General features: G+C 44.3%; 1 protein-coding gene across 2 annotated transcripts in view; it reads right to left on the bottom strand.

Moving 5' to 3' along the window:
• The window catches only part of LOC139275189 (high affinity cationic amino acid transporter 1-like), a 97,471-nt gene that overhangs the window by 40,636 nt on the left and 29,439 nt on the right, over positions 1-27,396 (bottom strand). For both annotated transcript variants that reach the window (XM_070892306.1, XM_070892305.1), the window contains exon 2: positions 7,898-8,300. In XM_070892306.1, coding sequence (XP_070748407.1) covers positions 7,898-8,267 — 370 coding nt within the window. In that variant the 5' untranslated portion in view covers positions 8,268-8,300. The remainder of the gene's footprint in view (positions 1-7,897; positions 8,301-27,396) is intronic.

Below are 27,396 nucleotides of genomic sequence, written 5' to 3' on the forward strand. Positions count from 1 at the left end.
AAATGATGGAATCAATTATTAAGGATGCCATAGCAGTGCATTTGGAAAGAGGTGACATGATAGGTCCAAGTCAGCATGGATTTGTGAAAGGGAAATCATGCTTGACAAATCTTCTGGAATTTTTTGAGGATGTTTCCAGTAGAGTGGATAAGAGAGAACCAGTTGATGTGGTATATTTGGACTTTCAGAAGGCGTTCGACAAGGTCCCACACAAGAGATTGATGTGCAAAGTTAGAGCACATGGGATTGGGGGTAGTGTACTGACATGGATTGAGAACTGGTTGTCAGACAGGAAGCAAAGAGTAGGAGTAAATGGGTACTTTTCAGAATGGCAGGCAGTGACTAGTGGGGTACCGCAAGGTTCTGTGCTGGGGCCCCAGCTGTTTACACTGTACATTAATGATTTAGATGAGGGGATTAAATGTAGTATCTCCAAATTTGCGGATGACACTAAGTTGGGTGGCAGTGTGAGCTGCGAGGAGGATGCTGTGAGGCTGCAGAGCGACTTGGATAGGTTAGGTGAGTGGGCAAATGCATGGCAGATGACGTATAATGTGGATAAATGTGAGGTTATCCACTTTGGTGGTAAAAACAGAGACAGACTATTATCTGAATGGTGACAGATTAGGAAAATAGGAGGTGCAAAGAGACCTGGGGGTCATGGTACATCAGTCATTGAAGGTTGGCATGCAGGTGCAGCAGGCGGTTAAGAAAGCAAATGGCATGTTGGCCTTCATAGCAAGGGGCTTTGAGTACAGGGGCAGGGAGGTGTTGCTACAGTTGTACAGGGCATTGGTGAGGCCACACCTGGAGTATTGTGTACAGTTTTGGTCTCCTAACCTGAGGAAGGACATTCTTGCTATTGAGGGAGTGCAACGAAGGTTCACCAGACTGATTCCCGGGATGGCGGGACTGACCTATCAAGAAAGACTGGATCAACTGGGCTTGTATTCACTGGAGTTCAGAAGAATGAGAGGGGACCTCATAGAAACATTTAAAATTCTGACGGGGTTAGACAGGTTAGATGCAGGAAGAATGTTCCCAATGTTGGGGAATTCCAGAACCAGAGGTCACAGTCTAAGGATAAGGGGTAAGCCATTTAGGACCGAGATGCGGAGGAACTTCTTCACCCAGAGAGTGGTGAACCTGTGGAATTCTCTACCACAGAAAGTTGTTGAGGCCAATTCACTAAATATATTCAAAAAGGAGTTAGATGAGGTCCTTACTACTAGGGGGATCAAGGGGTATGGCGAGAAAGCAGGAATGGGGTACTGAAGTTGAATGTTCAGCCATGAACTCATTGAATGGCGGTGCAGGCTAGAAGGGCCGAATGGCCTACTCCTGCACCTATTTTCTATGTTTCTATGTTAACAAGATCATGGCTGATCTGGCCGTGGACTCAGCTCCTTACCTGCCCGCTCCCCGTAACCCTTAATTCCCTTATTGGTTAAAAATCTATCTATCTGTGATTTAAATACATTCAATGAGCTAGCCTCAACTGCTTCATTAGGCAGAGAATTCCACAGATTCACAACCCTCGGAGAAGAAATTCCTTCTCAACTCGGTTTTAAATTGGCTCCCCCCGTATTTTGAGGCTGTGCCTCCTAGTTCTAGTCTCCCCGACCAGTGGAAACAACCTCTCTGCCTCGATCTTGTCTATCCCTTTCATTATTTTAAATGTTTCTATAAGATCACCCCTCATCCTTCTGAACTCCAACGAGTAAAGACCGAGTCGACTCAAATCTATCGTCATAAGGTAACCCCCTCATCTCCGGAATCAGCCTAGTGAATCGTCTCTGTCCCCTCTCCAAAGCTAGTATATCCTTCCTTAAGAAAGGTGACCAAAACTGCATGCAGTACTCCAGGTGCGGCCTCACAGTTACAGCAGGACCTCCCTGCTTTTGTACTCCATCCCTCTCGCAATGAAGGCCAACATTCCATTCGCCTTCCTGATTAACTGCTGCACCTGCAAACTAACTTTTTGGGAGGGGTTTCTTGTACGGGCTGCTCCTGCACACTCTCAACTTTGCCATCCTCGCCTGCCGTCCGGACACGCCATGGCGTACCATCTTGCCGTCCGGAGGAGGCGGGGGTCCCCGATGGAGGGCACTCTACGCAGGGGTCCTCCCACTATTCGTCGGGGACTTGGCCTGGAGGGTGGTGCACGGAGCAGTGCCGTGTAACAAATTTTTAAGCTGGTTCACGGACTCCCAGGCCGCCTGCAATTTCTGCGGTCTGGAGGAGTCCGTGTTCCATGTTTTTATTGAGTGCACGAGGTTGCAGCCCCTGTTCCATTATTTGAAGGGGCTGCTCCTGAAATTCTGGCTGCACTTCAGTCCCACTCTCTTGATCTTTGGGCACCCTGTGCGGAGGGGAGCGGGTAGGTCCGAAGGCCTCCTCGTAGGACTGCTCCTGGGCACGGCCAAGGGTGCCATCAGCCGGTCCAGGCAGCGGGCGGTCGAGGGGGTCGTTCAACCTGACTGCCTGCCTCTCTTCCGCTCTTACATCCGGTCCAGGGTGTCCTTGGAGATGGAGCACGCGGTGTCCACCGGTACGCTCGCGGCCTTCCGCGAGAGGTGGGCACCGGAGGGACTGGAGTGCATCATCACGCCCAGCAACCAAATTTTAATTTGATTTTACATTTTAAAGTTTAATTTGTTTTAATTGCTGGTGTTTTTAGTGTCCCCCTCCCCTTTTATAGGGGGCACTGTGGAAAAATTGTGATTTTAGTGCCCAAAAAAAAAGGAGAGAAAAAAAAAAACAAAAAAAGGAAAAAAAGGGCCTTGTAAATGTCTGGTGTGTCACCCAGGTCGGGTGGCACGGTTTAATGTTTTATGTTTTGCAGATAAACTCCAAAAAGAGTTTCATGCACAAGGACCCCCAGGTCCCTCTGCACCGCAGCATGTTGTAATTTCTCCCCATTCAAATAATATTCCCTTTTACTGTTTTTTTCCCCCCCCCAAAGTGGATGACCTCACACTTTCCGACATTGTATTCCATCTGCCAAACCTTAGCCCATTTGCTTAACCTATCTAAATCTCTTTGCAGCCTCTCTGTCTCTGTCCTCTACACAACCCGCTTTCCCACTAATCTTTGTGTCATCTGCAAATTTTGTTACACTACACTCTGTCCCCTCTTCCAGGTCATCTATGTATATTGTAAACAGTTGTGGCCCCAGCACCGATCCCTGTGGCACACCACTAACCACCGATTTCCAACCCGAAAAGGACCCATTTATCCCGACTCTCTGCTTTCTGTTAAGTTAGCCAATTCTCTATCCATGCTAATACATTCCCTCTGACTCCACGTACCTTTATCTTCTGCAGTAACCTTTTGTGTGGCACCTTATCGAATGCCTTTTTGAAATCTAAATACACCACATCCATCGGTACACCTCTATCCACCATGCTCGTTATATCCTCAAAGAATGTGTCGGGCATGCGAACAATGTGGCCCCCCAATGTAGCTGGTTGAGTGTGATCAGTGCTTCGATGCTGGGGATGTTGGCCTGATCGAGAACACTGATGTTGGTGCGTCTGTCCTCCCAGGGGATTTACAGGATCTTGCGGAGACATCGTTGGTGATATTTCTCCAGCGATTTGAGGTGTCTTCTGTATATGGTCCAAGTCTCTGAGCCATACAGGAGGGCAGGTATCACTACAGTCCTGTAGACCATAAGTTTAGTGCCAGATTTGAGGGCCTGATCTTCTAACACACTCTTCCTCAGGCAGCCGATGGCTGTGCTGGCGTCAACATACCCATTTATATACTTCAATCTGGAGCCAAAATTCAATGGTTTGAGCAATATTTCAGAGAAAGCAACTATTTTGCACTGCAAACAAGTTGATCCATGAAATGTATTATTGCCTCAGGTTATTTTTTTTTTTTTAAAAACTACTCTGCTAGTTGCAACATTTTGCAGCATTAGACGAGTAGCAGCTACACAGAGAATGACTTAGCTCTGAAATCATCATATATTGAGTATGACAAACCAGTGTGCATGTAGCACGAACTCGTTTAAGAGCAGTGGGCATCTTGCAAAAGGAGACTAAAGGCAAGTTCTCCAAGTCTCCACAAGGGCTGATAGGTCAGACAGGACTAAATAAAAAACATCGCAAAGCTTCTGAATTGATCAGGAAACTGAACTGTCCACAATCATAGGAGTTCGTGTGTCGCTTTGCGTAGAACTTCAGTATTTCACTCAAAATTCCAATCCAATACTGTAACCACACTAGCAGTGGAACACCTAATGTATTTGATGCTTCCCTCTCACACACTTCAAATGATTGGATTTTCTGAGATTACATTTGGATAAAGTCCTGAAACCAATCCAACCCCCATTAAACAGAGCGGACGCTGAACTTAAACAAACACAATCTCTGAAGTATGGACAGCAAATTTCTATTATTGGATCAAATGCAAAGCAGCACAAGCGTACCAGACACACCCTTCCACCCTGCTGAGTACACACAACAAACTTATAGATAGCTGTTGGTTTGTGGTCCGAACACCTCTTTCTCCTCCCACCCACTGAGCTTGCATTTCATGTTTGGTCCAAAAGCAAAATGATCTTCCTTCACACTGTCCTGTGACCCTGTGCCCGAGTATCTGCTTAAGGTGGTTTGAGATTCTGTGGCCTAGAACATCAAACCACCAATTAAGCAGGTATTCAGGCACAGAATCACAAACCCATAACTTCAACCCCCACAAAAGAAGAAATATTTGGATCATACCAAATCCCTCAATATCCTTTTCTTAAATGAACAGAGAAGTATACACACTGAGGTTTTGGAGCCAAAATTAACCCTTTTTTGAAGAATCATAGAAATTTACAGCACGGAAGGAGGCCATTTCGGCCGATCGTGTCCGCGCCGGCCAACAAAGAGCTATCCATCCTATTCTCACTTTTCAGCTCTTGGTCTGTAGCCCTGTAGGTTACAGCACTTCAAGTGCACATCCAAGTACTTTTTAAATGTGGTGAGGGTTTCTGCCTCTATCTCCCTTTCAGGCAGTGAGTCCAGACTCCTACCACACTCTGGATGAAGAAATTTCCCTTCAAATCCTGCTACCAATTATTTTAAATCTATGCCCACTGGTTATTTCCCTAGGGAAATAGGCCCCTCAATTTCATACACCTCTAAGGTCTCCCCTCAGCCTCCTCTGTTCCAAACAAACCCAGCCAATCCAATCTTTCCTCATAGCTAAACTTCTCCAGTCCAGGCAACATCCCTGTAAATCTCCTCTGTGCCCTCTCTAGTGCAATCAGATCTTTCCTGTAATGTGACAACCGGAACTGCACACCGTATTCTAGCTGTAGCCTAACTAGTGTTTTATACAGTTCAAGCATAACCTCCCAGCTCTTGTATTCTATGTCTTGGCTAATAAAGGCAAGTATTCCATATGCCTTGCCTGCTACTTCAGGGATCTATGGACATGCACTCCAAAGGCCCCTTTGCTACTCTAAACTTCTCATTGTCCTACCATTTAATGTGTATTCCCTTGCCTCCCCAAATGTATCACCTCATATTTCTCTGCATTGAATTCTATTTGCCACTGTTCTGCCCACCTGACCAGTTCATTGATATCTTCCTGTAGTCTACAACTTTCTTCTTTATCATCAACCATACAGCCGATTTTAGTATCATCTGCAAATGTCTTAATCATACCCCCTACATTCAAGTCTAAATCATTGATAAATCACCACAAAAAGCAAGGGACCAAGTACTGAGCCCTGCGGAACCCGACTCGAAACAGCCTTCCTGTCACAAAAATACCCATCAACCATTACCCTTTGTTTCCTGGCTCTGAGCCAATTTTGGATCCAACTTGCAACTGTGCCCTGGATCCCATGGGTTTTTACTTTCGTAAACCATGTGGGACCTTATTAAAAGCTTTGCTAAAAATCCATATCCACTACAACAAACACACTACCCTCATCAACCCTCCTTGTTACCTCCTCAAAAAATTCAATCAAGTCAGTCAGACACAACCTTCCCTTAACAAATCCATGCTGACGGTCCTCGATTATTCCGTGTCTTTCTAAAAGATTTATCCTGTCCCTCAGAATTTTTCCCAATAATTTTCCCCACCACAGAGGTTAGGCTGACTGGCCTGTAATTACGGTCTATCTCTTTCTCTCTTTTTAAACGAAGGTACCACGTTAGCAGTCCTCCAGCACCACACCTGTAGCCAGAGAGGATTGGAAAATGATGGTCAAAGCCTCTATTTCCTTTTGCTTCCCTTACAGCCTGGGATACATTTGATCCAGCACTGGGGATTTATTCACTTTCAAAGCTGCTAAACCCCTTAATATTTCCTCTCTCACTATGTTTATTTCATCTAATATTTCATACTCCACCTCCCTGATTGCAATGTCTGCATCTTCACTCTCGTGAAAACAGACACAAAGTATTCATTAAGAACCATACCCATGTCTTCCGCCTCCACACGCAGATTACCTTTATGGTCTTTACTAGGCCATACTCTTTATTTAGTCATCCTCTTGCTCTTTATGTATTTAAAAACATCTTTGGATTTTCCTTGCCAAAGGCGAGTAACGGGGTGGTAAGGCCTGTCTACCCGAGGGCAGGCGGAGGGTGTGACCCGGGGGCCGTGGAAACGGGATGTCAGCCACGCGCCGACCCCTTTTCCACCCCGTGGGGGAAATTGCTCCACGGGAGCGCAGCGGCTGCCCCCAACAGCTTCGCAAGTCAGGAAGCTGCTAGTGGCTGGGCGATGCGTCAGCACAACGCACGCACTGACGGCATCATCACCCTGCTCCTGAACCGATCCCGCCTCTACACTGCCCCCAAAGTGCTGGGAGGCGGTGTCAAATTAAAGATCCGAATTTTCCCACTAAGCTTCTGGTTCCCACTGGGCAGTGATAATTCGAATTATCTGCCCCAAGTGAGATGGAGGGCAATTTCTTCCCCCATCCCTTTCTTTAAACAAATTGATTTCCTGTGGTACTGCACATGTGTGTAGACAAGAGCAAATGCTGCCCTCAGGTCAAGTGGGGATAGAGGTTGGGAGGATAACTGTTTCATAAGAAATGAAGGGAAAGAAAGAAGGGGAGATTGGGGTGGGGTGGGGGGGGGGCGGGGGAGAGAAATGAGAGGGGGACAAAGTGGCGATGGGGTGACAAGGGAAGGGGAGGAAAGGTGGAGAGGGGGAAAAGGAGAGGGGATGGGGGAAATTCAGCCAGAAGACATGAGGGGTAATTATCCCATCACATACCTTCCCTTTTGTTCTTTCTCCCCTCCCCCTTTTTCCTGCCCCTACACTTGCTTAAAAACCTGTTACATCCCTAACTTTTTCCTGTTCTGATGAAGGGTCATCGACCTGAAATGTTAACTCCACAGATGCTACCTGACTTGCTGAGTATTTCCAGCATTTTCCATTTTTATTTTAGATTCCAGCATCTGCAGTATTTTGTTTTTATGTAGTGGTAATTAATCTTGTGTGAACCCTAACACTGAATGTTGGCAAACTATTTGATTGAAGAGGCCATTACATCAGAGTATGATCCTGCTCTTGCCTGACGTGCACACGAGCTCTTTTCCAGCACTAGTCATTAAATTACGGTAAGAAACAAGAAACCCGTCTCAGTTTTCCCCTTCTAAGCCCAGATATGCTGAAGCCAACTGCAGCACCCCAACTGCTGAGATCAGGTAACTGATCCAAGCACAAAGCTGGCATCGAACCGGAGATCTTCATCTGTAAGCCTCAGTACCACGTTGATTTACCCAATATGCCATCGGAGAAGCTCACCATTCCTCTTCATTCATGATGGCAAGCCAGAGCAGACATCAAATCACTAATCCTATCAATGCTAAATCTAACACCAATACCAGTTAAATGCTCAGTGTGTAAATTTCTACAGCAATACTGCACTTACCAATTACATACGAAAGGATTAGATTCCAGCCAGTGATGAAAGCCCACAGTTCCCCAACTGTAACATAGCTGTAGAGATAAGCAGAACCTGTCTTGGGGACTCTAGCACCAAACTCAGCATAACAGAGGCCAGCAAGCACAGATGCCAAAGCGGCAATCAAGAATGAGATAACGATGGCAGGGCCAGCATTTTCCCTGGCCACTGCTCCAGCCAGCACATAGACACCTGCTCCGAGGGTACTGCCGACACCAAGGGCAACCAAGTCCACTGTAGTCAAACATCTAGCAAGCCTGGTTTCTTCATTACTGCAGTCCACATATTTACGGCGAAAAAGCTGTCGTCCAAAATAAATAAGTGGTTTACAATCCATCTCTCAAGATCAGATTTGTTGTACGGCACAAACCTAAAATAAAAAGAAATACATTGATGAGATGAAGAAAACCTCCTTTACCTTTCAAAGTATTTTTTGTTTTGATAGATTTTGTTCAGAGAAATAAGCTGAGTCATAAGTTATATGTAAACAAGGTAGAAAGAAGTACTTAAGCCAACAAAATAAGGACATACAATGTGCTGCAATAATATACTGTGTATTTTTTGGAATAATCAGCCATAATACATCACAACGCTGTATGTTATCACAGTCCCTAATCCATAGATATTGTTTTAAATTATTTCTACCCAAAATATCTCAATTCTTATTTGTTTTACTAATTACATTATCTTGAACATAATTTAAAAACCATTCCTGACAGTCCCGTAAAGCTGTGAAGATCTGGTCATCAAAATGTATGTGTATATTTTAAATAGCAGAATGAGTACATTTATTCTCGATTTAAAACAGACATGACATTTTAGATTCAAAATGTCACCTTCTGATCAATGGATCTCTACAATATATACTTCACTGAATAATTCAGTCTCAAATGATTGACCAGCAAGAAAACAATTGATCAGTAATACATCAGCGAAGTGATGTATAGAACATTATATCTAATGACATTCCACCTTTCAACTTCCTAGCTCAGAGACCTACAGCATGTAGTCCTTCCTTAAAGCAAAAATGTTGCTAATATCACTACAAAATGGAAAAGCCAATATGTTCTGCATACGAACATGATTTGCCATGGAATATGAGCTCACACCTGCGCAATACATTTCCAAATCTCAGCAACAGCGGAAAAATGGCCAGCATATTGATGCAGACACTGTTCTGATAGCAGGATGGGTAAATTAAATGGTGAACTACCTGCCAGTAATCAAACTGCACAGGCAGAAGCTTAAAGGCAGATCATCTCTCCACCTCAACAGCTGGGAGAAAGGAGACAACAGCAAAGGAGGCCACAGGGAAAGAGATGGGAATACTCAGTGAACATGCAGCAGTAAATAATAACAATCCATACCCAGTTCCTTCCCATTGGGGCAAATGCCTCAACCGGTCAGTCAGGTAGAGATCAGAAACTTGCTAATCAACAGCACAAATCTGAATCCTACCATTCTATTGCGAGGCATAACTTATTGATTGGCGATCGACCAGAGACCATGTGCTGATTAAAATGACTTGTACTGTGTCAATTGAAGAAAACCGAGGGGAAGAACTGCTTTGGTCTCAATGTGCTACATCATCATCATCATTGGCAGTCCTCGGAATCGAGAAAGACTTGCTTCCACTCCTGAAGTGAGTTCTTTGGTGGCTGCACAGTCCAACACGAGCGCCACAGTCAGTCATTGAGGGAAGGGGTGGGTGGGACTGAGAATGTGTAAAGAAGGGTTGCGAAAGTGGTAGATGGATAGAGAAGATGGCAAAAGGATGGAGATAGGGAATCATGGGAAAATAGCTAAAAAAAATGTCAAGATGCAGACAACTGCAGAATCAACAGAAAAAAAAGGGGTCACCAAGAGTTGAAGTTGAGGTTAGACACAGGTCATGAGAAAGCCCAAGGCAGCACAAAGAAAGCAATCCTAGATAGGAAGTGAAAAGTAATAGCTTCTACTGATCAGGAGGAAGGGAAACTAATTGGGTTCTTTACTGATAAGGGAAGACAGTGTAGCAAAGCTATAACTAACCTGACACCAGCCCTAATTGGGAGACTTTCTTGCCTGCCATTGGACGTACTCAGGGGGGGGGGGGGGGGGGGGGGGGGAAAGCAGAAAGGGATTGGATAGACCAAGTGCTAATCAAATGTGTTCTGTTTTGAAAATGTATATCAACTGTGCTTTTCACGCTGAAAAGGGCTTGTCCAGGGGAAGGTAAACAGGCTCTGATTGAGAGTGTTCCTTTGTCTTGACAAGTCCCGGCCGGAGAATCTTCAATAAAGGTCTTTTACAGAAAAGGCAAGAGGTGTTCGCGTGTCAGTGTATTCGCTGAAACAGATTGAGGGAAAAAGAATCCGTATTAACATTTGGTGTCAGAGGTGGGATCTCAACGGACGGCTGCCGAAAGCTTGCGAATTAAGAGCCGAACTAGCCTTGGAGGAGACGGGAGGAAAGTGGCCACTGGAGTGAGTACTTTCTAAATACCACTTCAGTTTCCTTTAGTTCCAAAAGTCTGAGGAAAGTTTGGCCACTCGCTGGTTCTCAGGTAGCGTCTGAACGAGATCCAGGTCAATCTGGCGAATACCTTTTAACTTAGGAAATAAGTGTCCAAGTCAGGTACGACGTCGACTTTGTATATCACTTAGTCCATCTAGGCGATGATTGGACTTTAATCGCGCGGCGACGCAGAGGGATAGGGAACTAGACAATCGCGCGACGACGTGAATAGGAAAACCGCACACCGACGCGGAGGGATAGGGAACTAGACAATCGCGCGGCGACGCGAATAGGAAAACCGTACGGTGACATGGAGGAATAGGGAAATAGACGATCGCGCGGCAACGCGAATTGTGTAGAACTAAATTGCGCTGCGACGCGAGGAATAGGAAAACCGCGGGGCGACACGGAAAAAAAAGGGAAATTGTGTAAAACTAAATCACGGGGCAACGCGAGGAATTGTATAAGGATAAAATTGGGCAATCATGGATCCAAAAATAGAGCCGCCAAAGAAAAATTTAATTAATAAGCTTTGTTGAATGAAGAGAGACTTTTGTGAATGTCTGTTTTTGAATGAGAGTACTTGTGTGATTTTTTGACTGCGGAATGAATTTTTATGTTTTCATGTTTTTAAAAAAAAAACCTGTTTGGAGGAGTGGAGCAGCTGTTTGCTTATTTTAGCTCCACCCACTTCGCCAAACAAACAGAGTGAAAGTTTTTTCAACCCTTTGTAGTGTTGTCCTGTATGTGGGAAATTTTAAGACATTTTAAGTTAGAAACGCAGGTGTGGATATATTGGGATGATAAGTTACGGAGCTAGGAAATGCACAAAGGATAGGTTTGTTGAGTAAAAGATAAAAAATACATGGTCCCGGTGGTTGAAAAAAAAGAATTTAGTTGACACGCTCACTTTCTTGTCGAAAGAAAACATGCAATGATTGATTACATTGGGTTGAAAGACACAAATTTAGTCTCGGAATGAGATAAAGAATGCCTTTTTTAAAAAAAGCTTCTAGCTCAAAAAAAAGTTTTAAATAAAGATTGAAATTACAAAGTTTGAATTGGGATTTTGAGATATTCAGAGAAGGCACAGCAAAATATTGAGGTGGATTCAAAAAAAAAAATTAAATTAAATCTGATCTCTTAAAGAAAAAAGGAGATATAAAACTAAAAGGTTTGGAAACAATCTAGAAATACCTTCAGGGATCAGGTCAAACTCTTGGGCGAATGGCGAGCTATCTGCGAAGGTGTAAAAGGGGCTTTTGAAAAATGTTAAAAACAGCAAGCTTTAGCAGTTTAGAAGAGACATTTTAACGACTTTGAAACTGGAGCATTTTGAGATAACGAAAAGCAGCCCTCAAAGCCCAATTGCTGGACTCCATTCTAGTTATGGAGAAAAGAAAAAGATAAAGACGCCACTTTGAAAGTAAACAAATGATTTTAAATTAATTTATGGAGTCACGAGCCCTCCGTGTAAAATACAAAACCTAATTTGAAGAAAGGAGATCTGAAAAAAATGTAACGTACTAAATAAGTGCTGAAAAAAATGTGTTTGTGATGGAAAAAGACATAACTTACTAAATACTAGTTGATGTTTGCTGTGAAAAAGATATTGGTTTAATTAGGAAAAGGGAAAAAAAATTGGAAGAGGTAAAAGACACTACAATGATAATGATTTTAAATTATGAGAAAGTTTCACTCCAGTTTGAAAGATTTCCAAAATGGACGTTGTTTATCAAGAAAAGTCCTGAACAGTCTAAACAAGCAGGAGGGTTTTGAAGATAACGAGGAGAAAAGATCTAAGCTATGCGAACTCAGCACAGAAAAAAAAAAAACTGGGAATTAGAGAATCTTACTGAATTTTAAAATTCTTATAGAAAATGGAACTGGCACGGATGTTTAGATTTTGTGCCGAGAGAGAAATAAAACACAAGATTTGCCCAGTGAACGGGACCGTAAAATAAAACGAAATGTTAGAATGTACACAGCGTGTGTGAAAATTGGATTTCAGTAAACAAAATAGCTATTAAAAATGTGTGGTCTCATTTTAAATCAATCAAAAAAATCTTTGGCAATAAGAACTTAAGAAAACATTGGAGTTTACTCTAAAATGCTGTCATTCCTGATGAGAAGACTTTTATTATGACAGCTTTACTAATGATTTCTGCTGTTTTAACGGATTCCTAATTTCTAAGCAAGTTTTGAAGGCACAAAGACTTAAAAAAAAAAGAATTTTTCGGATGATTACGTGAAGTCATGTAATGACATCAGGCTTTCTTACAAACCTGTAAAGGAGTTAACCCTTTCCATTGACAGTTGTTTTATACTGGACATTATTAATTTGGATTTCTTAATAGAAATAAAAAAGACTCACCTAACAGAGGAAATGGTGCGACAGTCAGAATAAAAATAAAAACAGAACTAGCCTATGTAATAATACTCACCTGATACAAATAAAAGAAAGATACTCAATCAAAACAAATTCAAGAGTTAAAAGCTAAGATAAATAAGCTGGAAGAGATTTTAAAAAAACGGGACTAGACGGATAGTGCAGTGCGCAGCCATAGCACCATCACCTATGGCAATAGAGCCAATGTACCCCACAGTGGGCAAGTGTAGTCTACAAACCCAACCTAACTTTACCTCCGATTTCACAGAGTGACCGCAACATGCATGAATAAAAGATGAGTAGACCAGAACCTAACACCTGGTGACGACCAGGCTATCTGTTTAAAATTTGCAGATAAAACACTCACCGAGATGGGAGCGCAGCAGCTACTTCGACTCTGGAGACTCAGGATACTGGGGACCTTAAGGCCCACGCAGGCAGCGGATAATACAGATGGACTACAAGAGATATAGCACACGCAGGAAAGACACTACTACATGAACTAGCTTTGTTTAATTTAACTGCCGAAATATGCAACCCAGCAGCCAAGGACTGGAGCAAGGACAAAACTTATTTTAACGTATGGCTATGTATAGTGTATTCAGTAAGGTTGTAATGCAGCAGCCTGCCGATGCCATGGGCGCCAGTATATTCAGAGGACAGGAGCAAGTTCATAGGACCAAAAGGGGAAGGGCGCAGAAATCCAACTGGACGGAATTTCAGTTCTAGAAGCTCATGCCTGGGCGGATGAAGCTGCAAACAAGCAGCCAAATCCACCCCGCAAGAACAGAAGGGTGGGAAGAGAACGGAGCAAAAAGGGGGTGGGACCCCAGGATGTTTAGGGAAACTGGCCAGTGGGATAAAATAAAGACCAAGGGAGGTCTCTGGAATATAAGGTGCATGTCCTGAAGCGTGACACGGTTATAACACGGAGAAGCCGTTGATCATGCGCAGCGCAAACAAGAAGGAATACAACCTAAAAAGGGGGGCTAGTAATAAAAGAATCTAAAGAAAGGATATAATTTGGGGTGCGTCAGCGACTACTTGTCCTAAACCTAATGGATATAATTTTTCCTAGCTTCTATGGGAATGAAACTATGGGCCCAAGTTTCCACACGATAAAAAACGGGCGCCCCTCCAAGCTGGGCGCCCGTTTTTCGCGCCTAAAATGGCGCCGGAAAAAAAACTCGCGATTCTGGAGAGCCCTGCAGCTCCTTGTCTGTTTGGCGCGACGCCCAGGGGGGCGGAGCCTACACTCGTGCCGATTTTGTAAGTGGGAGGGGGCAGGTACTATTTAAATTAGTTTTTTTCCTGCCGGCAACGCTGCGCGTGCGCGTTGGAGCGCTCGCGCAGTGTGAAGGAAACATTGGCACGCGGCCATTTTTGTAGTTCTTTGTAGCTGTTTCATTTTTGAAATTTTAAAAAAAATAAAACCACATTGCCATCAGCACTGAGGCTTCCTGCTTACTGCCCCTCCCTCCCGTTCGCGGGAACGACGCTGAGCTGACTGTAAGGCTTCCACCTCAAGTGGAAGGCTGCTTGCTGCCTGCCCCTCCCCTCCCCCACCTCCCCTCCCCTCCCGTTCGCGGGAACATCGCTGAGCTGACTAAGGCTTCCACCTCATGTGGAAGGCTGCTTGCTGCCTGCCTGCCCCTCCCTCCCTCCCTCCCGTTCGCGGGAACGACGCCACATCGCTGAGCTGACTGAAGCACTTTCACACAGGTAGGAAGATGGTTTATTTAATCTTTTCTTTGCTTATAAATGTTTATTCAGGTTGGATTTATTTGTATAATATTTGTAGAAATATAAATAAGGATTTATTGTAGAATTTAATGACTTCCCTTCTCTCCCCCCCCACCCCCTCGTTCTGGACGTCTAATTTGTAACCTGTGCCTGATTTTTTAATGTGCAGAACAGGTTTTTTCAGTTCTACAAAAATCTTCACTTGCTCCATTCTAAGTTAGTTTGGAGTACGTTTTCACTGTGGAAACTTTGAAATCAGGCGTCAGTGGCCGGACACGCCCCCTTTTGAAGAAAAAATTCTGTTCCAAAGTAGAACTGTTCTACCTGACTAGAACTGCAGAAAAAAAAAGTGGGGAATTGCAATTTCTAAGATAGTCCGTTCTCCACCAGTTGCTCCTAAAAATCAGGCGCAAATCATGTGGAAACTTGGGCCCATTAAGTCTATACCAGAACCTGGCACAACGGATCCTCGAAGGCCCGGAACCCACTACCCTGAGATTTAATGTCAGAAATGGAACAGGGCAAGGTCGAAAAAAAAAGGGAAATACTGGAAACACTAGGCACGGGTTATGCGGCAGGGGTTATGACGATGAATTCCACAGGCCTGTAGGCAATATACGACCGGGTTAAAAACTTAATGGCGTAGACTTGAGTGGTTTAGTGGGGAAGGATTTGGATAACCAAGCCCTACAAGCGCGGTTGGGGAGATGGCGTGGAAGGGAACTGTTACAAGTGGTCCATACCTTGCCAAAATGCCAAGACAATAAAATTGATCCACGCAATGTGGAAAGATATAAGTAAACGATTACAGGCTGAGATAGTTTGCTCCGGGTATGGGGCATAATTTGGAGCAACTCCAAAATGGAGACATACCAGAGTGGATTCCGAACAGCATACTTAACAATTGGACTCTAGATAAAAAAAAATGAATAACACATGCGAGGTACGAAGGAATAGTCACGCATGGGTGCCGAAATTCAGATGTATTACTGGGCGGGTGAATATGATCGCATTTGTGTTGTCCATACCACAGTATGATGCAACAAAGGGAGACCCCTTATAACAGATCGATAATATTGGTGAGTGAGAAACCAAACTCGGTTACGTTACCATCAGCCTGCCAGACGGGTGATTAAAATTAATAGTACCAAAGGCATTGATATAACTGACTACTATAAAATTAACCAAGTGGTTTTATGTCGAGGTATGCCATGAATGACAAATGAGGATTGCAGATTCCACCAAACAAACAGATGCATGCTGAGTATTACTCCTCTCGAACACGATCTTGAGACCATCGCTGCCCCGCAAGGGAACGGAGAGTGATGCGTGAGCACGGGGGCAGCCAACTTAACCATTAAGACCAGGGAAGGAATCACCCCGTGTCCTCATTACTCCTAACTTCTGCTTCAGGCCCAAAGGAGAAATAGACAGACGGCTATCATATACATCCCAAGACAACGGAAATCTCGACGGAACAATCACGGATACCCTCCGAGAGGGGTACGAAGAGGCGGTATGGGAACCGCAAGGCAAACAGATACCGGAACTAAATGAGGAACAATTGCGTTTGGTGCAAGGAATCCAGAATCAAAGATGACAGTATGTCCGGCTGATGGAAGAAATAGACAACTTACAGAGAGACACTAACACAATGCTGGCTGATCAGCCCTGGTACTCAAAGCTGTGGGACATTGGACTTAATATTCAAATTCACCCATGGATAAGAATAATATCACATGTACTTGTAGTAATACAGGGTCTGGTTCTGATGGTCATGATGGGATTAACATGTGCACGAATTAAACAGGCCAAACGATAAGTCAGGGCACGCACTATGATTAAGGCCATAAGGGATGAAAATTTAAGCAGTCCTATAGGAAGGACTTACCTTATATAACTCTGTGGGAAGGTTTCAGGAGGTCCCGAAGCTTGGGAGATGGCCACCCAGGTGAACGAACCTATCTGGAACTTGCTTACAGGGAGATAGTTATTGGGAAATATGGCCAGCTTGGCATATAGCCAATAGCCAAAAGGGGGGAAATGTATGAGAAAATTTGGCATTAGGGGTACCAGTGGGACAAGGCTTAAAGTGCTGGTTCCTGCACTGGCCCATAAGGAGGTAAAAGGCCTCTCTTCGGCCTTGTACCAAGGCTCCAGAAATTATCAATTCAATAATATTCCGACAGGATACGATGCGAGAACCTAAACAGACATTGATAAGACCTTGCGAAGAGGTTCGAGGCGGACTCACAGACAATAAGGAGGATCAAGAAAGAGAATACGCACGGCTAAACGCGATACTCCTGGAATAAGCACCAGGGTTATCATGGAATGATAAAAGGGGAGGAATGAGAATGTGTAAAGAAGGGTTGCGAAAGTGGTAGATGGATAGGGAAGGTGGCAAAAGGATGGAGATAGGGAATCATGGGAAAATAGCTGAAGAAATGTCAAGATGCAGGCAACTGCAGAATCAACAGAAAGAAAAGGGGTTACCAAGAGTTGAAGTTGAGGTTAGACACAGGTCATGAGAAAGCCCAAGGCAGCACAAAGAAAGCAATCCTAGATAGGAAGGGAAAAGTAATAGCTTCTACTGATCAGGAGGAAGGGAAACTAATTGGGTTCTTTACTGATAAGGGAAGACAGTGTAGCAAAGCTATAACTAACCTGACACCAGCCCTAATTGGGAGACTTTCTTGCCTGCCATTGGACGTACTCGGGGGGGGGGGGGGGGGGGGAGAGCAGAAAGGGATTGGATAGACCAAGTGCTAATCAAATGTGTTCTGTTTTGAAAATGTTTATCTACTGTGCTTTTCGTGCTGAAAAGGGCTTGTCCAGGGGAAGGTAAACAGGCTCTGATTGAGAGTGTTCCTTTGTCTTGACAAGTCCCGGCCGGAGAATCTTCAATAAAGGTCTTTTACAGAAAAGGCAAGAAGTGTTCGCGTGTCAGTGTATTCGCTGAAACAGATTGAGGGAAAAAGAATCCGTATTAACAGGACTGGTTGGCCACATGCTCCTTCCGCTGCCTGCGCTTGACCTCTGCACACTCTCGGCATTGAGACTCAGTGCTCAACGCCCTCCCAGATGCACTTTCTCCACTTAGGGCAATCTTTGGCCAGGGACTCCCAGGTATCAATGGTGATGTCGCATTTTATCAGAGGCTGTGAGGGTGTCCTTGTAATGTTTCAGCTGCCCACCTTTGGCTCGTTTGCTGTGAAGGAGCTCCGCATAGAGCACTTGCTTTGGGAGTCCCGTGTCTAGCATGCTAACTATGTGACCTGCCCAGCGTAGCTGATCGAGTGTGGTCAGCGCTTCAATGCTGGGAATGTTAGCCTGGACGAGGACACTCATGTTGGTGCACCTGTCCTCCTTGGGGATTTTGCAGGATCTTGCGGAGAGATCGTTGGTGATATATCTCCAACGACTTGAGGTGCCTTCTTTACATCGTCCATGCCTCAGGCCGGGTATTACTACAGCCCTGTAGACCATGAGCTTGGTGGTAGATTAATCTCCGCTTCAATGTCTGCTTTTGTTGACAAGCGGCCCCCGAGGTATGGGAAATGGTCCACGTTGTCGAGGGCCGCGCAGGGGGGAGGAGGGGGGGGGGGGGGGGGGGGGGGAGAGCTGTGCTGGTGGAGGACCTTTGTCTTACGGATGTTTAGCGTAAGGCCCATGCTTTCATATGCCTCAATAAATACATCGACTATATCCTGTGTTACGGCACGACTCAACAATTTGCATTTATTTAACAACTTTACCATACAAAAATGTTCTTGCGATTCTGCACAGAGATGTGAGGCAAACAGGCAAGATTGGAAGGGATGACCAGATGCTAGGTTGATGGGGTCTGTTTTAAGGAGAATTCAAAAGGAAGGTAAAAAGGCATAGGGATTTATGGAGGAATTCCAGAGAGTGGAAACTAGGCAACTGAAGGTACAGCAGCCAATTTTGGGGTAAATGGAGGGCAGTGATGTTAGGTTAGAACATGGAGTTTTGCTCTTGCATCCAAGCTATACCTGACCTGGCAGTGCTTAACCAACCAACGCAAAAGTAGAAGTGCACAGATATACATAGAAAGACATATGGGCTAGAAATTTGTCACTTTTGCAACTGGGTTTTTGGTGCTATTTCACATTTTATTTGTGAAAACCCAGTCAGCGGAAAAGTTGTGTGGCGCTGGAAAGGGGACCACCGCCGTGCAAGACCCAAAATATCATTTGGCTCTGTATTTTGCATGAATAATACCGACATGTAAAAGGCTGCATTGCAGCCCTGGAGTAGCAAAAGTATGCAAAAAAGGCAAATAAAAAGTTTTTATTTTTTAATTCTTTTGCAGCGATTTGATAGATAAGTGTCTTGTAAATGTTGTGTGAATTTCTTTTCGTTGTTCCCCCCACCCCCAATTTAATTTTAGGTGTTTTTCCACCCTCCCAAGGTCCAACTCGCAGCGATATCGACCTTGGACTAAAGTTGGCGAGGATTGCGGTTTACTGCTGCGCAAATTAAGGCCTGAATATCGGGGCTGATAGCAATAGCGAAGTGATAACAGTAATTTTGGCAAAAAAATACAGTTATCGCTGAGAACCAAATTTCCAGCCCATAGAAGTTACAACACAGAAACAGGACATTAGCCCTACCCTGTCGGCCTTGAGCCTTCACCTGAGCAAGTAGTCCTAATCACGTATACCGGCCCTGTTCCAATTTCACTATCTCCTTTTACATCAACCACCATCCAATCTAATCTTAAACGCTGACCTAGTTACTGCCTCAACCGCAAATCCTGAAAGGGAATGGCACAGCCTCACAATTCACCATTTAAAAGAAGTCTCCCTTCTCTCAGTTCTAAATATCTTGGCCTGGAGTTTCCACTTGGATCACCGATTGCACCCAAAGTACAAACTCTACCCTCCTTCTGTTCTATCTTGTATCCACAGGTCTTCATTGTAGACCCCTGGAAACAGTCAGCTTCTAGTTACCCTGCATCATCCTTTCAAAATTTCCATATACCCCTAATTTGCATTGTTCGAATGAAAAATGGCCCATCTTGCTCAGCATAAATATTTGCCACAAAATATTAAATTAGTTTAATTTTTTTTTAAAGTAGTTCAAAACAATCTATTGGCCTTTAAACCCCAAACTTGGTATTACCGAACCATAACTATTGAATTTACAACAGACAACGCTAGAAAGAACGTGCCAGCAGTTGCAAAGGCTTGCATTTCTTTCTATCTACAAATTCCTTGATTCGCCTCATCTTATCAATTTTGTTACACTGTACGCATATCTATTTATTTTAGCTTCTCAATTTAGCACAAATTGCATATGTCAGTCACATTAAAAACAAGTTTTTGCTAATAAAACAAAAACCCCAAGATTCCATAAAGTGAGCTCCAGTTTCAGCCAGGTGGAAGGGTCAGGGGAGTACAGGGCAAGTAATGCTGTGGATCACTCCACAGGGAAGGAGCATTAAAAAAAAAATCAGCCGGTGAATCAACCAGAGCTACTCACTCGTATCTCCTAGCAGCTAGTAAATAAAAAATTAATTGGCCGGAGAAGTGAGGTTATCATTTTTTAAAAAGATTAATATAGTGAAAGTTTATGCCAAATTGTTCTCAGACACAGTTTAGAATAGCATGCGCAGGTTTTATCTGCATAGCCTTGAGGCAACAGTGTATGTGATGTGCTTTCAGAGTGGATAAGAGCTAGAGCAACAAACATGAGAAACAGATGTTACTTATCGACATTACCATTATGATTGTAAAAATAGCTCTTTCCCAGAACGAACTATAGGGGGCACGTATCAGAGGTCATTCATTGTTGGAAATTATTATGGAATTTTGTGTTTTATATAAATTTTATTTTACTGGGTTCCTCCACCTTGGAGTTTGCTTGCTGTAAATGTGGATCCCATTCAGCATATCCTCCACTGAACAGGATTTGTTTTGCCAGTTTCGGCATGATTAGACAATCATAGATTCAGCTATTGTCTAAAATGAACTTGTCCAACCATAAAGATAGCTCCGGTCATTATATGATTTGTACTGCTGTGTGCAACGGGATGCATGCATACCATCAACAACTTGCATTTATTTAGCACCTATAACACTGGGAGTAACTGTTCTTAGTGAGTGTGGCTGAACATTCAACAAGCCCCATCCAGTAATCAATCTAACATTCAGTTCTACAGCCAGAGAACAAACCAGACCAACAATACAGGCATGGCATTCTCAGAACGTGGTGATGGCAAACTCGTGTCCATGGATGATGACGGACCAGTAGTTGAAACAGAAATCTTTCTGCCTATTCAGTGATTTACTGAAATCATCATCAAAGGCGGTCCCTCGAAGCGAGGATGACTTGCTTCCACGCCAAAATGGGATGAGTTCACAGGTGTTTCAATGAAGGACTTAATATTCCAGGTCCTGAACGACATCTTGAGGGAGGGAAGATGCCTGTGCATGGTTTTTCTTAAAAAAACGTGTGGCGGCCATTGCACACTAGCCACCACACGGGCTTGACAGAGCTAGGTTTGTTGTACGGACCTAGTGCGTGTACACATCGCAGTGTGGCCCTGGGCCCTCGCCTCTTCTGGGCCCCAAACTCATGCCTCTCATGGGCCCCGGTCACTTCCCTCTACAAACTCTTGCCGCTCCTTCGCCCCTCCTGCTGTGCCTGCCCACACTGCAATCAGCGCCCTGGCTTCGCAGCTGTTGCCCTCCTGCAGGAGCACACGCTGCTCCCTGCAGTGGCCCCGGGCCTGCTGATGGTCTTGCAGGCCAGGACCATGCTGATTTCAGGGCCGGTCCCAGTCAAATAGTAAACCTCGACTATAACCAAATCTACCCAATTTGCAATTTATATGTGCATTCTTGCTCTTTTTCGTTCCCATTACTTTTTCTTTATTATTTTTTCCCTTTGCCCCATCTCCCCAATGTCGGCGGGAGGTGGCAGTCGGAGCAGAGTCGGAGAGGCACGCGTGGGGAGGCCGATAAAGGCCCAGCCGGTGCAGCTGCAGCAGGGTTAGAAGGCAAAAAAGTAAAAAGAAATTGAAAGGTGACATCACAGCCAAGGGGGTAAGTGATTGGCAAGCACTTTTTCTTTATCAGTAAGTAACCTTTAGCATTGTTGTTGCCAATTTAAGTTTATCTAAGGGTCAAGTCATGCAGGACAGTTCGGACACGCGTTATGCTCCTCCTGTACTATGTGGGAAGTCAGGGACGCTTCCGGTGTCCCTGACGACTAAGTGTGCGGGAAGTACATCCGCCTGCAGCTCCTGACGGACCGCACTGCAGCACTGGAGCTACGGGTGGATTCACTCTGGAGCATCCACGATACTGAGAATGACATGAATAGCACGTTTAGTGAGTTGGTCATACCGCAGATAAAGTGTACACAGCCAGATAGGGAATGGATGACCAACAGGAAGAGCAGTGCAAGGAAGGTAGTGCAGGGTCCCCTGCAAAACAGATAAACCGCTTTGGGTACTGTTGGGAGGGATGGCTCATCAGGGGAAGGCAGCGGCAGCAGCCAAGTTCATGGCACCATGGGTGGCTCTGCTGCACAGGAGGGCAAGAAAAAGAGTGGGAGAGCGATAGTGATAGGGGATTCAATTGTAAGGGGAATAGATAGACGTTTCTGCGGCTACAACCGAGACTGCAGAATGGTATGTTGCCTCCCTGGTGCAAGGTTCAAGGATGTCTCGGAGCGGGTGCATAGCATTCTGAAAAGGGAGGGTGAACAGCCAGTTGCCGTGGTGCATATAGGTACCAACGATATAGGTAAAAAAAAAAAAACAGGATGAGGTCCTACAAGACGAATTTAGGGAGCTAGGAGCTAAATTAAAAAGTAGAACCTCAAAAGTAGTAATCTCAGGATTGCTACCAGTGCCACGTGCTAGTCAGAGTAGGAATCGCAGGATAGCTCAGATGAATACGTGGCTTCAGGAGGGGCGCACAAGAGAGGGATTCAAATTCCTGGGACATTGGAACCGGTTCTGGGGGAGGTGGGACCAATACAAACCAGACGGTCTGCACCTGGGCAGGACCGGAACCAATGTCCTAGGGGAAGTGTTTGCGAGTGCTGTTGGTAAAGAGTTAAACTAATATGGCAGGGGGATGGGAACCTATGCAGGGAGACAGGGGGAAGTAGAATGGGGGCAGAAGCAAAAGATAGAAAGAAGAAAAGTAAAAGAGGAGGGCAGAGAAACCTAAGGCATAAAGCAAAAAGGGCAACATTACAGCTAAATTCTAAAGGGGCAAAGTGTGTTAGAAAGACAAGCCTGAAGGCTCTGTGCCTCAATGAGAGGAGTATTCGGAATAAGGTGGACAAATTAACCGCGCAGATAGCAGTTAACGGGTATGATGTAATTGGCATCACGGAGACATGGCTCTAGGGTGACCAAGGCTGGGAACTCAACATCCAGGGGTATTCAACATTTAGGAAGGATAGACAGAAAGGAAAAGGAGGCGGGATGGCATTGCTGGTTAAAGAGGAAATTAATGCAATAGTAAGAAATGACATTTACTTGGATGATGTGGAATCAGTATGGGTGGAGCTATGGAATACCAAGGGGCAGAAAACGCTAGTGGGAGTTGTGTGCAGACCACCAAACAGTAGTAGCAAGGTTGGGGATCACATCAAACAAGAAATTAGGGATGCATGCTATAAAGGTACAGCAGTTATCATGGATGACTTTAATCTACATATTGATTGGGCTAACCAAACTGGTAGCAATGCGGTGGAGGAGGATTTCCTGGAGTGTATTAGGGATGGTTTTCTGGACCAATATGTCGAGGAACCAACTAGGGAGCTGGCCATCCTAGACTAGGTGATGAGAAAGGACTAATTAGCAATCTTGTTGTGTGAGGCCCCTTGAGGAAGAGTGACCATAACATGGTAGAATTCTTTATTAAGATGGAGAGTGACAGTTAATTCAGAAACTAGTGTCCTGAATTTAAGGAAAGGTAACTTGGGTGGTTTGAGGAGTGAATTGGCTAGAATAGACTGGCAAATGATACTTAAAGGGTTGACGGTGGATAGGCAATGGCAAACATTTAAAGATTCCATGGATGAACTTCAGCAATTGTACATCCCTGTCTGGAGTAAAAATAAAACGGGGGAGGTGGCTCAACCATGGCTAACAAGGGAAATTAAGGATAGTGTTAAATCCAAGGAAGAGGCATATAAATTGGCCAGAAAAAGCAACAAACCTGAGGACTGGGAGAATTTAGAATTCAGCAGAGGAGGACAAAGGGTTAATTAAGAGGGGGAAAATAGAGTACGAGAAGAAGCTTGCCGAGAACATACAAATTGATTGCAAAAGCTTCTATAGATATGTGCAGTGCAAAAGATTAACGAAGACAAATGTAGGTACCTTGGTCGGATTCAGGTGAATTTATAATGGGGAACAGAGAAATGGCAGACCAATTGAACAAATACTTTGGTTCTGTCTTCACGAAGGAAGACACAAATAACCTTCCAAAAGTACTCAGGGACCGAGGGTCTAGTGAGGAGGAAGAACTGAAGGATATCCTTAATATGCGGGAAATTGTGTTGGGGAAATTGATGGGATTGAAGGCCGATAAATCCCAGGGCCTGATAGTCTGCATCTCAGAGTACTTAAGGAAGTGGCCCTCGAAATAGTGGATGCATTGGTGATCATTTTCCAACAGTCTATCAACTCTGGATCAGTTCCTATGGACTGCAGGGTAGCTAATGTAACACCACTTTTTAAAAAGGGATGGAGAGAGAAAACAGGTAATTTATAGACCGGTTAGCCTGACATCAGTAGTGGGGAAAATGTTGGAATCAATTATTAAGGATGAAATAGCAGTGCATTTGGAAAGCAGTGACAGGACCGGTCCAAGTCAGCATGGATTTATGAAGGGGAAATCATGCTGACAAATCTTCTGGAATTTTTTTTTGAGGATGTAACTAGTAGAGTGGACAAGGGAGAACCAGTGGATGTGGTGTATTTGGACTTTCAAAAGGCCTTTGACAAGGTCCCACACAAGAGATTGGTGTGCAAAATCAAAGCACATGGTATTGGGGGTAATATACGGACGTGGATAGAGAACTGGTTGGCAGACAGGAAGCGAGAGTCTGGATAAACGGGTCCTTTTCAGAACGGCAGGCAATAGCTAGTGAAGTGCCGCAGGGCTCAGTGCTGGGACCCCAGCTCTTGACAATATACATTAACGATTTAGATGAAGGAATTGAGTGTAATATCTCCAAGTCTGCAGATGACACGAAACTGGGTGGCGGTGTGAGCTGTGAGGGGGTCGCTAGGAGGCTGCAGGGTGACTTGGATAGGTTAGGTGAGTGGGCAAATGCATGGCAGATGCAGTATAATGTGGATAAATGTTAGATTATCTACTTTGGGGACAAAAACGTGAATACAGATTATTATCTGAATGGCGGCAGATTACGAAAAGGGGAGGTGCAACGAGACCTGGTTCATCAGTCGTTGAAAGTTGGCATACAGGTAGGTACAACAGGCGGTGAAGAAAATAAATGTTATGTTGGCCTTCATTGCTAAGGGATTTGAGTATAGGAGCAGGAGATCTTACTGCAGTTGTACAGGGCCTTGGTGAGGCCTCACCCTGGAATATTGCATTCAGTTTTGGTCTCCTAATCGGAGGAAGGACATTCTTGCTATTGAGGGAGTGCAGCAAAGGTTCACCAGACTGATTCCCGGAATGGCAGAACTGATATGAGGAGAGACTGGATCAACTGGGCCTTTATACATTGGAGTTTAGAAGGAGAGGGGATCTCATAGAAACATATAAGATTCTGACGGGACGGGACAGGTTAGATGCGGGTAGAATGTTCCCGATGTTGGGGAAGTCCAGAACCAGGGGACACAATCTTAGGATAAGGGGTAGGCCATTTAGGACTGAGATGAGGAGAAACTTCTTCACTCAGAGTTGTTAACCTGTGGAATTCCCTGCCACAGAGAGTTGTTGATGCCAGCTCATTGGATATATTCAAGAGTTAGATATGGCCCTTACAGCTAAGGGGATCAAGGGGTATGGAGAGAAAGCAGCAAAGGGGTGCTGAGGGAATGATGAGCCATGATCATATTGAATGGTGGTGCAGGCTCGAAGGGCTGAATGGCCTACTCCTGCACCTATTTTCTATGTTTCTACATTCCTTCCCTTCTTCCTCCCCGCCCTCCCCCCCCCCCCCCCAGCTTTTTATATTTTCCCCCTCTTCAACTCCTCTGAATTCAGACCGTTCAACCAGAATGTACAATGATGGGATGTTAGAGACCAGTCCTGCAGATGAGATAATTAAATAGAATCCCAAATGTTTGTTGCAGTGGATTATGTAAAGAACAAAAGTTTTCTGTGTCATGACCAACATCCTTTCCTCAATCAGTATGGCCAAAAAACAGATTAACTGGTAACTCTCTCTCCGAGCTGTTTGTGAAAAACTACTGGTGCAGAATTGCCAATCACATTTACCTACGTAACACTCACCGCACTAAAAGTAATAGTAATTCATTGTATGAATCACTAACATTTTGATGTGATAAAGTGTTAATTAAATTCAAAGTTGTTATTGATCTTGTATTGGATCATATGATGCACACTAGATTAGCTGTATTCCCCCTAAGAAAGTACAAATAAAAATATTTCTTAAAAGAAAAGCAATTAATTTTTTTTGAGAGAATAAGGCACCCATTTATTTTTGAAGATTTTTTCACCATTTCCCCTATTTTGGGTCTTGGTGCATCTCACCCAAGGCTGTGCAGAGATCCACCTCCTTCCAAGCCCTGCAAATGCCAAACAGCAACCGGCAATGACTTTTCCTCGGATTTCTCATCACACTGTCAGGAAGTGGTGGCTTCCATTGACTCAATGACTTACTACTATAGTGCACAGAATTTGCATCAGCAGGACTTGGAAATGGCAGGCAGACATTAAACCTGCCAAGCAGTCAGTCACCCTACAGTACTTGGATAGTGAGTTACTAGTTACTGTCAGAAATTTTAGGGATCTAGTAAATTATCAAGCCCATCACCTGTTCTCACTACAGATTATTTTGGGACCTGCTTATGGGGAAAATAAACAGAGGTTATTAACTTTTTTATATAAAAGAGAACAATCACAAAAACATCACTTCCCAGAACAGGGGCTAGATCTGTGGATTATTTAACCACACTGCCGAATTAATTGGAATAAATAAATACACAGCCAACTTCGCTTGTATTCTTTCCTAGGGTAGCGTTCCATTGGTGCTAGTTATAACTTTGGTACTATGCCCAAGTAACTATTATTCATACCTAAAGCCTTGACAGCAAGCGTCAGCACGCTATTTAATTGCCGGGGCGGCAGGGCAAGGTGAAGGGGCATTAAAACAGAGCCTGACCCTGCTCTCAACCCATGTCAGGCAGTGGTCACTGGATACAGACCAGAGAGCAGTGTACAATTATTTTCCTTTTATCCAGGGCCACCGAGACCATCTATAGCACCCCACTACAAAGCAAGAAGTGGGTGATGCAACCTGCAGAAAAATGCTGTCTGCCACTACCTCATCTTAAGGAGACCCTATAAGATGGGGAAAAAAGTAAGATGAGTTACTAGGGTTTCTAGGATGGAATGTCTTCCAAGAGGCAAGATACCAATATATTGGGCCCAAGTTTCCACATGATTCGCGCCTGATTTTTTTTTTTTTTTTTTTTTTTTTAGGAGCAACTGGTGGAGAACGGACTATTTTAGGAATCGCAATTCTCCACTAGAACAGTTCTAGTTTAGAACAGAATTTTTTCTTCAAAAGGGGGCGTGTCCGACCACTAACGCCTGATTTGAAAGTTTCCACAGTGAAAATGTACTCC

Source organism: Pristiophorus japonicus, chromosome 10 (genome assembly GCF_044704955.1).
Source record: "Pristiophorus japonicus isolate sPriJap1 chromosome 10, sPriJap1.hap1, whole genome shotgun sequence".
NCBI lineage: Eukaryota > Metazoa > Chordata > Chondrichthyes > Pristiophoridae > Pristiophorus > Pristiophorus japonicus.